General features: G+C 37.9%; 1 protein-coding gene across 1 annotated transcript in view; it reads right to left on the reverse strand.

Moving 5' to 3' along the window:
- LOC105278394 (zwei Ig domain protein zig-8) overlaps positions 1–12,558 on the reverse strand; it is a 314,696-nt gene that overhangs the window by 29,669 nt on the left and 272,469 nt on the right. The window contains exon 5 of the mRNA XM_011337446.2: positions 6,356–6,453. Coding sequence (XP_011335748.1) covers positions 6,356–6,453 — 98 coding nt within the window. The remainder of the gene's footprint in view (positions 1–6,355; positions 6,454–12,558) is intronic.

A 12,558-nucleotide genomic window follows, 5' to 3' on the forward strand; every position in this document is an offset into this window, starting at 1 on the left:
TAAAAATTTTTTATTAAATAATTTTTAATGTTTGCGGTTAGAACTCTTTGGAATACGCTTAAATACGTTCAGAACTACACGAGAAATATTTTAATCTTCACAGAACTCTCGAAAATCAACCAGCGTCTCACATATATCTCCGTAGATACGTATTTCTCGGACGATAAAAATTTTTTATTAAATAATTGTTAATGTTTGCATTCAGAACTCTTTGGAAAATGGTTAAATATGTTCAAAACTACACGAGAAATATTTCATAAAGCACAGAACTCTCTGAAATTAACCAGTCGTCAGTCCCTTAAACATTTTTTAGCTTTAATAATTATAAAAAAATGAAAAAAAAATTTTTTTCGCTACAACTCTTTCTAGAACTCATGTAGAACTGTAGATCTTTTACAATCTAGCCGGAATTATGGCGGAAACTGTCGCAGGACAAAGTGACACGCAGCGTGAAGTTGGCGTCTCACTTTGCACTATGCGATTTTTTCGCTTTAATGGCCAGAACTATGTGTTTAACCTATCAGGAACTCTAGAACTATTAAAAAGGGAGCCAGAACTCTCAATAATTAATGATTTTCCGCGAAATGATACGCCAGCTTCACACACACGAGTTTCACTTCGCGTTGCGTTTTGATACGCGGCGAGGCTAGACTGGGAATGCATATCATCGATGGCGGCTGCGCTTATTCGTTCGGTGATGTAAGACTTCAACGGGACGAATTTCCAATTACAAAAGTCATTACTATTCAAGATGTGGCTGTGCTCTCACTGCCGCCGTTATTACTGCGCGGTCGCATTATGTCGGTACAGAGCCCACGGCGGCTTTTGTTACACGAAGCGTAAGCGAATTGTGGAAAACCTATTATAGTCTTAATTTGACAGTATACGTACTTGTGGCGCTCGAGAACCAGTAGTTCTCAAATTGCAGCAGATAGCAACGGCACTCGCAATTAGTGGTAAAATTGTTTGCCTTTTATATGAGTTTTTGATAGACTGTAACGCTCGGCGGCACTTGAATGATCTCGATAGAAGCGTTTATAGGAATAGATTGGGTACGTGCCAAACGCGAGTGAAAACGTGAAGGAACGAATCAGTAACAGAAATTTTTTCGTTTTATTATCCACCTTTCAGCTCAAAGTACATACCTAAATTTCGCACAGCTTTAGTGGCACGAAATCAAATGGTAGTAAATCAGACCATCAGTTTGTACACAGTGATCAAAACACAATCAGCTTATCCTTCGCACAGCTTTCATACTTTTGTCTGCTATTGATTCGCTTTCTTGTTTCGCTTTCGCTCTTGATTCATTAAACTCGAACTTTCTGCATTTACAAGGGATATCAAGATGGTGCAAGTAAATTCTTCGTTTATAGGAAACGTTGCTCAGTCGCGAGCACATTAACAACAACGAACGCAATTAGTCGCTATTGTGCACCAAGTTCGAGGCAGTCAATCGCACACGACATGTTCGCAATAAGTTTGTCGACCAGAGAAGAGCCAAGAGGATGTGTTGGGCGCATGAGTTCATATAAACTAGATTAATCCAAATTTACGAGAGCTTATATGGTTATAGTTCATCCAGTCTTACACATAGCGCATCTGAGAATCCCATTTAATTATCACGCGTTTCTCGTAAAAAATTACACATGTGTTAAGCTCGTTTTATTTAACTGAAAAAATCGAAATTCTCCTTCTTTTTCTTCCATTCATGTTCCTTCTCATTAATTTTACTACTCACGTTATTTGTCACGAATGACGCAAGTAAAAATCATCACCGGTAACACAACAACAAGCGCGCGAGAACTAACGGCTAATCATAAACGCGTGAATAATTAACTTTAGAATCAACGTAATGTAATGAAATCGATTTCTCGCGCTCGTTGATAGTTTATCGTGACAGCATCATGTACCGCTTTTAATATAATATGAGAATAATATAATAATAATTTGCTAACGATCTAATTGCCATTCCGCAAAGAGAACTCAATTACATCGGCCAGAGCGAAAATCGGTTTGATTGTGCATGTTTCTTTCATCCTTCCGCGAATCGAATTTACTTTTATTTCATGTTCGCACGCGTATCATTTAAATACCGAGCATTTAGCGCTGCCGAAATGATCGATATCGAGGTTACATGAAACGGAATGGAGCGCGTTAAAAGCTCGTTCAACGACATTACGACGTTTGAGCGTACTCGTCGATGGATCGACGATAATCCTGGATCGATTATTGTGCTTGCAGTTACGAAAATTTCTCACACTAATCGGTCAAGCAAAAAATCTGCTGTTCTACTAATCCATCGATGCCGCTCGGGCAGATAATTAAAAAATTTCGCGCCATAACGCGAAAGCGCGGAAGCCGCTTTAACCGACTCTGCCAAAAGTGATCAAGTTTCGCGTCGATGGAAATTATCAGTTACGCTTTTCCATTGAAAATTGATCAATGGTTCGCGCGAGTTCATTGGGACCTGATACCATCATTTTGTTGTATTATTTTGTGCGCCAAAAGGTACGATTATTAACTCACCAATACAAAGCAAAGCTGCTGTTTACAATAATTCCCGAATTGCAAAATTAGTTAGTTTTCTTGCAGTGTAATAATACTCCAAAACTTGATATATTATTTTACAAATAAATTTTATAAATAAATGTTTACGTAGAGTTTAATAAATCTATTTAAAAAAAATAATTTAGTTTGTTAAATTTCCATTTATGATTCTATATTTGTGTGCTTAAAAGAAGTATTGTCTGTCGTATCTATATGTATTACGACGGTAATGAATGAAATGCAATAAAAATTGGCATTTTCAAATGTGACTATGTATACATACGACCGTGGAGAGAATCAAAGATATTGAATAAATAAGAAAAAAATATCCATCACCGTTATAATAATAAATGTGTGTGCGATTTTCCTCTCATTGCGCACGACCGTCGCATCTAATTATTTGACATGTGCGCGCTGTCAGCAAATTCCGCGCGTTTGCATTCAGAGCGCACCTTATAACCGTTCGAACAAATTCACGAATTATTCAGCGCGGCGTGGTTCACTCATCAATTTCCATATAATTGACATTTCACACTAGCTTCGCACGAGCGGCAGTTGGCGCTTTTACGCAAAAATCATTAAACGCACATATGCGTTTCGCGCAAATACTCACGACATAAATGCAGAAGAAAAATAACGTTTTCGACTTGTTCACAGAATGTCGTCGTGAAAATCTAAAAGAATCTAGAATTCAGAGTTCGTAAAATTGCAATCATGAAAATTGTTCTAAATGGAAAAGTAAAATGATTGTATATTCTTTTTTGTATAATAGCGATCTTCTAATTTGCAGATTTAGGTCTCTTAATACTCAGCAAGTGTAAAATTTTATCGTAAGAAAAAGGTATGAGATGAAATGTGCAGAAAAATATATTGCACGTAAAAGTAGCTAAAATCCTATTTTGTATTGGAAGATGATTGAATCAAGTTTTTTATTTTATGTACTTTGCTTCTTACTTCACTCAAATATAACGTAATAATGTAATGTACTGTGCGTGAAACGTATTGAAACAATAGAAAAATTGAATTGTAATCGAATGCTGACATAAACTCTTTTTAGTTCACTTACTGTTGAAACTAAAGAGGGCCAAATGAAATTTCATCAAAAAACAGAGAGAGAGAGAGAGAGAGAGAGAGAGAGAGAGAAACCATTCAAGTCGACCAGTTACAAGTTATGTAGAGGATTAACCAAATAGTAATTACGGTTAGGCAGTAAAACGGTTTATTATATTGATTATAATTATATTATATTGATAATAATTTTAAATTGCGCTATACTGGCAAAGTGTAGATGGTAGGACAATATTTTTGTCTCAAATGGTCGGACAATATTTTTGTGCATTAGATGCAATGATTATTAGGAATCTATTTTTAACTACGCGCCAACATTATTATATCGCCATTATTATTATATCTCCGGCATCGCGTGACTCACACGCAACAAAGACGTTCACGTATTAATTACGCTTGTATTAATGTAAAACGCGCGCTGCATTGTTTCAACCAGGAAGCCGGGGTGCGCCCGTTGAAATATGCTGGTTTAACGACTCGCCGATGCCGTAAATTTCTGATTGCCCTGAAAAGCCGTGCGACACATTCGGAAGCGGAATGTATCAAATTATCGAATAATACGTTTATTTCCAGAAGCTCGCTCGATAATCGAGTTGCTCCAATATTTCGTAGCTTTTGCTACGAAGAGTGCTTGGAAATGCGGAAATATATTTTTAAAGTCTTATTTTATCATGTATTATATTACTTTTATTATTATAATTGTTGCAATTAATTTGATTAATGTTTAATGTCATTCATTATATTGCTTGTCACTGTGCGAAGTAATTTGAATTAAGTCACTCGACATGATCGAATCATTCGAAATCGAAATCACTCAAAAATGATAAATCAAGACTTGAAAGCAAATTCTTTGATTGTTGTTATAACTGCTTTGCAATTTAATAATAGCAGCAGTCAATAAGATATCGATTTCATCCTCGCCGTAATGTAATGTTATCCACTTTGAATGCAGTTATATGCGATTTCGACATTTCGCATAGCGTCGAAATTTTATTGAGCGAGTCATCCATCTCCGGATTTACTACAAGAGATTACAAAGTAATCAAATGAGCAAGTTGGTTCGTTACGGAAAATATCTGCACGCATGGTACGTGCTCCAGGATGCACTCGGAAGCGATATCCTACGGGAATTCAGTTGGACGGGAGGACCACCGTTGAAAGCGCTATGGATGCTGGACGGGTCGAACCTCGACGAGGAATTGAATTACGTTTCGCCAGAACCGGCATAACAAAAGGAAGATAATGGTCGGCGGTAAAGCGGTACATCGAGCGTACTTGGTGCCCGCCCGCTCGCCTGCCTGCCTGCAAATTACAGGCGTACCATCGCGATCGCTCGTTTGTCTCTTTCTACTTATCTCACCACGTTAATCGGCTCGACGAGAACTTTCTACTACCCGAAAACCGAATGATTTTTCTTCATTAATCTCTTTCATTGGTATTCAATTCTACGCAAACGCGACTAGGTTTTTTGAGAAATAAACTGGAATTATTTTAAAACTTAATATAGATATAACAAAAGCTGTAAGCACAGAAAAAGCACAAAAATTTGAGATCTTACAATGTAATTTTAGATCGACAATATTTAGAAAATTAATAATAATATTGTCATTAATAATGTTAATTAGTTAATATTAATAATTAATATTAATAATAATATTGTCAGACTAACGTATTATGACAAAAATTTATTATTATTATTATTACACGAAAAATTTAACTATGAAGGATAATAATGATTGAAAAGTGGAGTAATCTAATAAGGCTAAACCGTGTTATTCCTAGCTATGATTAATTGTCATTTTCTGATTCAGCTGATGGTTAGTGAGAGATGAGAATACGTGGTCAAGATTTTCTCATGGTCGACTGTAATTCGAGTTCGATCGCCTACGAGACCACCCGAGAACCCGCCTTTCAAGTGGCCTGCACGTCCTGCCTTTCATCTTCGCGAGTCTTTCTCCTGCTGGATATTACGCTTTTTCGTCTCGGACTCGGCCAGAAAACGTGGTGCCGACGGCGATATCGGGCTATTTTTATACGTTATCAAACGATCATAAGGTTGACGGAAAAACCGTGCTAAAAGCACCAACTACGCCGCGCGATACGCCAGACAATGTGGATGATTTACGCACCGACTATTAAATCATCCGCTTTTTCAAGACAAAAACGAAATCTTCGACTGTGTTTTGCAATACGATTCAGCACGCGTTCATCATCAACAGATTCACAAATATACACTGAAATTGCTGAAATAATTAAGACTCGTATGCACTGCAGCGCAACAAAATCTACAAGCGTACAATTTTTATAAAGCTGTCTGTACATTGCTTAGTTTCTTCGTAATTTTACACAGGACTGTCATTAAATATAAAAATGCAAGTGAATAAAAGAATATAAGATGATGAAATAAAACTTGCTTTCTATTCCATGAAATATCGCGATTCGTTATTGAAATTAATATCGCTATAGAGTTTTTACGAACTCTCTTAATAACGACTGATGATTAAAATATACCTCGAATTTTCCATGCGGAGGTGTCGCACTTTAATTTTAATTTCCCGCAAGCAGACGCGCGGGGAAGATTAAATCGTCAGCAAAGGGATACACCATGCGTAAAAGGGTTAATGTACTGTGATAAATAAAGGTCGGGTGTATCGCGGCAGCTACGTGGGATAAGTGATCGACGCATGCACAGGGATTATCTTGTCGCATGGATCAGTTATGGCATTCCTAACGGACTTACCATTGATCACGTGCACGTTGACACTCGCTCTCTCCGCCACGGTAGGAACGCAACTGTAGTTTCCGGAGTCACTGGGCTTCGCATGCGTAATCCTCAATCTGCCACAAAAGGTAATAGTTTATCACTAAATTGTGCACGCGGTACACGTACATTACATTACCGGTCTCGGTGCAACGGTACGGTACGATTGTCATGTGCGTTAAATATTTTAGTTCTGCGACACGTCACAAGCAACACGACGTAAATGTGAAATTCTCTGGACAATAATAAAAATTGCGCTGCTTTTATTGTGCGCATATTATTCTCTGAAAAGAACGTTACATTGACATATATCATTTATTATGATGTTGATTATTGAATGTATTCATATCGTTTTATATGTATACAGGCAATGTGGCGAATCAATAAAGATGCAAAACAATATAAGAAAATTAAAGCTTTTTAAGCCATTTTTATGTTGTCCAGTATTTTTATTTGTCTATTCACCCTCTCTATATATTATCTCGTAGACTTATATGTTTTTGTACATTGCATAAACTAAAAAGTAATTTTCTCTTTGATGTCTTGTTAAATAATTTATCCGGTAGTGCGGATCGGTTTAATTAAAAAATGTGATTTAAATTAAAAAAATCAGAGAGAGAGGATTAATCTTAATCAAAGGAAAGGATGAACAATGAAAAGAGGATACGGCACATACAGGGCCAGAAAATTGCTACTCGGTCGTTAGGGATGCCAGACATGAAAGCGGTTCTCTTTGAAGCCGACTATGTGAAAGGCTTCACCTTCGTTATCGAAGAAACCATTTTCCAGGATATAAAAATATGATTTACTAGAACGTAAGGCGGTAAACGTAAAATTAATTATGAACACGGACACATTTTGATGTACGAATTCGATAAAATATATCATTTCGCTATACATTTCAGGAGAGAGAGGTGAACACATTCCCGGAGGAACTTATGATGTTCATGACTTGATGTCCTAAAACACTTTTATCGCACTTTTTCATTTTACAGATATATATCATGAGGTCGGTATATAACATGGGATATAATTCCATACTTTTATGATATATTTAAGGGCGCAATCATATAAGTTACAATGGCATCGTTATTCCGTTGTCTTTCACTGACAAGGAAAGGTTTTTAGGTGTTACACTCGGATTTCAAAAATTTTTTGCGTGCAGGTAGGGAGGTTCCCAAATAGAAGAAAAATTATAAAAGTAGCGGCCCAAATGCATATTTGCACGCTGTGTGCGCAATTTTCGATGTTAGGTTAATTACTCAAAAATGCTATTTCCAATCGAATTCTTTACATTTTTTATTTCACCTAATGCACAACGCTTTAAAAAGAAATCAAAACCAAAATTAAAACTGAAAGAATTAAAAACCTCCCTTGACCAGATCTTTTATGTCCTCGTTATGGATTCTGATCAAATCTATTTAAAGTCGCATACAATAAATCACGCAGAAAGAGCAAACTACGATTTGCGCAATGTACAATTATTCCAAATTGTGTGCATTGGCAGTTGCAGTAAAAAATTAAAAAAGTTACGATGCAAATACCATTTTTGAGCAATGGGCCTTTTATACGCACTGTGCTCGCGCGGCACGAGATTACATTAGACGCTCGTATTTTCTAAACACACACACGCGCGCACATACACAAGTTCACACACGCACACAGAAGCACATACGCGCACGCGCGCGCGCACACACACACACACACACACACACAATTATTCAAAGCAATATAAATGTGCATTAGGTGAAATAAAAAATGTAAAGAATTCGATTGGAAATAGCATTTTTGAGTAATTAACCTAACATCAAAAAGTGCGCACGTAGCGCGCAAATATGCATTTGGGCCGCTACTTTTTTTTTCTATTTGGGGACCTCCCTACCTGCATGCAAAAAATTTTTGAAATCCGAGTGTAACGCCTAAACACCTTCCCTTGTGAATGTGTGCGTGTGTGCATTCTACCAAATCATTTCAATGTTCTACGCGTCAGCGGTGTAATTTCATCAGAGGTCGGTACGAAGTACGTGATCATATAAAATAACTAATGAGGCAACTAAGAATAAAGTATCGTTATTTCAGTGATAATTATCCAGCAAAGTTATTAACAACAACGGTCCAATTACCCATTCTCCTTCCTTCCCATGTCATGCATATACTTTCGTCGGAAGTGTCTTCATATACATAATATTGGGTTGGCAAATAAGTTGGTTCGGTTTTTTAAGGTGGAATAAAATACAATTTTTTTGATACACGAAATAAATTTTAATCAATTATATATTGACCATTTTTATTGATGACTTCTTGCCATCTTTCCACCAACTTCATTATGCCGCGTTCGTAAAACATCTGAGGCTTATCGGCGAAAAACCAATCCAGGTGTCTTTTGACGTTCTCTTCATCCTTGAAGATTTTTCCGTTTAAAGAGTTTTGCAACGACCGGAATAAATGATAATCGGAAGGGGCCAGGTCCGGTGAATACGCAGGATGAGGCAAAACATCCCAGCCAAGACTGAGTAATTTGTTCCGAGTTGTCAATGATGTGTGAGGTCTGGCGTTATTGTGGTGGAAGACAACACCTTTTCGATTTATCAATTCTGGACGTTTTTTGCGGAGTGCTTGGTCCAATTTTGTTAACTGCGAGCAGTATATGGTTGAATCAATTGTTTTGCTTGACGGTAACAGCTCGTAGTAAGTGACACCTTTGAAATCCCACCATACGGAGAGCATGATCTTCTTCGGATGCAATCCTGCCTTCGAGGTTGTTTGTGGTGGCTCGCTGCTGTGTCCCCATGATCTTTTCCGCGTTACATTCTCATAGACGACCCATTTTTCATCTCCTGTCACTAACCGCTTCAAAAATTGATCGTTTTCTTGACGTTTCCGCAGCAAATCACAGATGGATATGCGAGTGGCCAAGTTGGCCTCGGTTAATTCATGCGGCACCCACACATTGAGCCGAGAAACGTATTCCAGTTGGCGCAAATTGTTTTCTACGCTTTATATGAGATATATTAAGTGCTTGGGATGGATTTTTATCGATGATAGCTTTGACATTACTTGAATCAATCTCGATCGGGCGACCGGAGCGAGGCGCATCATTGACGTCAAAATCTCCAGAACGGAATTTGGTGAACCACTTTTGACATACGCGTTCTGTTAAGGCATCATCTCCATAAACACGGCATATCTTTTTATGAGCCTTTGCAGCTCGTTTGCTCTTCTTGAAATAATAGAGCAAAATATGACGATAATGCACGTTATTTACTTCCATTTTTACAGCTACGCAGCACACACAATATTGATGTTAGTCAAACCAAAATTTACAGAAAGGTTATGTGAAACATGTACTTTTAAATGCACTCTGAAGTTGCGCGATAGTATCGAGAAAAACAAGAGTGAATTGGAAAGAAGTTGCACCGAAGCAAAAACCGAACGAACTTATTTGCCAACCTAATACAATATACATGTACATAATAGGATATACATATACATAGGATATACATAATACAAATTTCACAATGTTACACAATCTCTGCCGTGATCTGGAGATATCTCTATTAGTTTTACCGTACAATGGATGATGAAAGATACGATGATAACAAAGAATATGTATCGAAATTGAATATTCCAAAAATCCATTCCATTAAGCAAGATTACATAAACGTGATATCGATTATCGAACGGGACAATAATAAATTTACGTATCAAAATGTATGATTATCAATAACTTAATAACGAAAATGCTAACCGTTACAAAATCGCTACAAATTAATTATTTAATATGATTATCTACTTAATTATCTATTTAATGATTTTATTATAAAGTCATTACACAAAATTAAAACTTCGTTATTCGATGATTTGATGACATTCAATTCCTTTATCGCAAATGTTCGCGTGAATCGATTTCGACTTTTACGGTCGTGTGACGTAATAGCTGACTATTTCTACTAATAACGCGTTCACATCGTGTTTCACCAATTCGTGTTCGACTACTTCGTCAAGTTGTTTCGTTCAGTTGTAAACCGAGGGACATGGCACAGGGTATTTTTTTTCGTTTGTTTTCCTTATATTTATTTCACGCTCGTTATCGTTGTAAACTGCAGTAAATCAGGTTGGCCGAACCAATAGAAGTGGAACACACTCGAGTTTTTCCTCGGTATATTGCGAAAATGTTTGCAAGTACGCGTCTAAAAAATAGATGCCGAATCGATAACCGACGTGCAATGTTAAGAGAAAATTTTGACTGGACTTGACACGGAGATGTATAAACAAATTACGTAGCCTTGCGCTAATTATATAATTTAAATGTAATCATAGGTACTCGAGATGAAACCTTTCGCGGACACGTGAAAGTAATCGAATAATTTAACGGCAAACTACCCGCAAAACTATTGAAGTACGCCGCGGTAGTCCCATCACGTCACGAGATGAGTTTTATCGCGATCATATTCGATAATTGACAATTCGGTGAGAACCACACTTTTAAGATTTTATAAGGTCAATAATTATCCTCGTCAAATTTGCAGTTTAAACACACCGCGAGACAAGTATTGCAGAAATTTAAGTCGACGAGCTTTTTCTTAACATCTTATGCTGGAAAAGACAGAGAAGCTTCGCGCAAGTTTTAATTAATCTCCAACAAATTATCGATTACTATTATATTCTCCTCTAGCTTGTCAGTAATTGCTCTCATCGGTGTATTTTTAATGTTCGCGTGCCACAGTCGCTTTTAGTTAAGAGAAGATGCTGGTGTAATATAGGACGATGCCTATATAGAACGCCTACGGTATATAACGGCGTTATACAACGTTACGCGAAGAAGTTGCGCCGTTCCCAATAGATTATCGATTACTCATTTACTTCCCGTATTTCAGTAGTTAGCTCCGTCGCAGGGCGTCGTGATGCATCGCGCCCGTGGGACCAATAACGGTCGCTTAACGTTACGTAACGTTGTCCCGTATGCGGTTACCGCATTTCGTGAACTGAATGCTCCGCGAAATAATTATTGCGACGACGACGACGACGACGGCGGCGGCGGGAACGACGGCGAATTGCAGCAGCCGCTGCCGACCCGATGCAGTTCGAGGATAATGAAAACATATGGCGACTGAACTAAGCTCCCCTCATACCGCCACTTTTGCCCCGGACTGGAAGGGCAGGTAATCTCGAGGCGACGGTATAAAACGATATCCGGTTACACGTTGCATTATCGAGAGAGCTCGGGCGATTTATGCACGCGGAAGTTCCACAGCTGAAAATCCGGCACGCAGATTGGCTCTCCTTGCTGAACGCGAAATTTGAATATCTTGATCTTTTAGTAAATGTGCGAATAATGTATATATTTACTGCGTTCTGTTCTGGATGCGACATATAGGAGTATTAATGTAGATAATACATTGTCATATTCAGTTAAGCTCAGCTTTGCGAATGGCGAAATTTTATTCTTCCAAGGTTTCAGAAGACTTGATAAAGTAGATATTTTCTAAATGAATATTTACATCTATAGGAAGATTTGACATGGATCAATGAACATAATAATAATTATTAAAATGTAATTGCTGTCTGTAATTATAAATATAAAGTGTGCTAAATTTGCATATATTCCGATATATCTGATATACTCATGAAATCAATAATCATTATATTATATATTATATATTAACATTTCAATAAGTATCTCAATACATTATCCTCTATTTTCATATTAATTAATTTATTAATGTGGCCTACGAAAGAAGAGTCCGAATTGCAATACAGATTACATTGATTGCGATGGATATATTCGCGTATCAAAATGGAGCAACCATGATATGCATATTTCGGTTATAATCGAGATGTGTAATTTTCAGGCAGTCCTATGGAATCTGCCTGAAAGCGGATGTGTGTGCACGACGGAAGTCGCGGGCCGGCAGCTGTGCAACAATTAAGTCACTTCTTGGACGACCTCGTAAATTTGTCGGGGCGCGGGTGTGTAACGGGGCGACATCGTGGCAATCGTCAATCACGTCCAAAAACGGGCGACGTCGCGCGCGTCCGACACAACGACAAGGGGGCACGACGGCGCAATATTCCGGCCGAAACAAGCAATCCGGCTAAACAGCCGGGTTGCCCCGAAATGCGGGGCATGTCCGATGCGTCTTCACGGTGCGCGGGCCATGTGATAAAGGACCTCTTGTCCT

The sequence above is a fragment of the Ooceraea biroi genome, chromosome 4 (assembly GCF_003672135.1).
Source record: "Ooceraea biroi isolate clonal line C1 chromosome 4, Obir_v5.4, whole genome shotgun sequence".
In the NCBI taxonomy this organism is placed as follows: domain Eukaryota; kingdom Metazoa; phylum Arthropoda; class Insecta; order Hymenoptera; family Formicidae; genus Ooceraea; species Ooceraea biroi.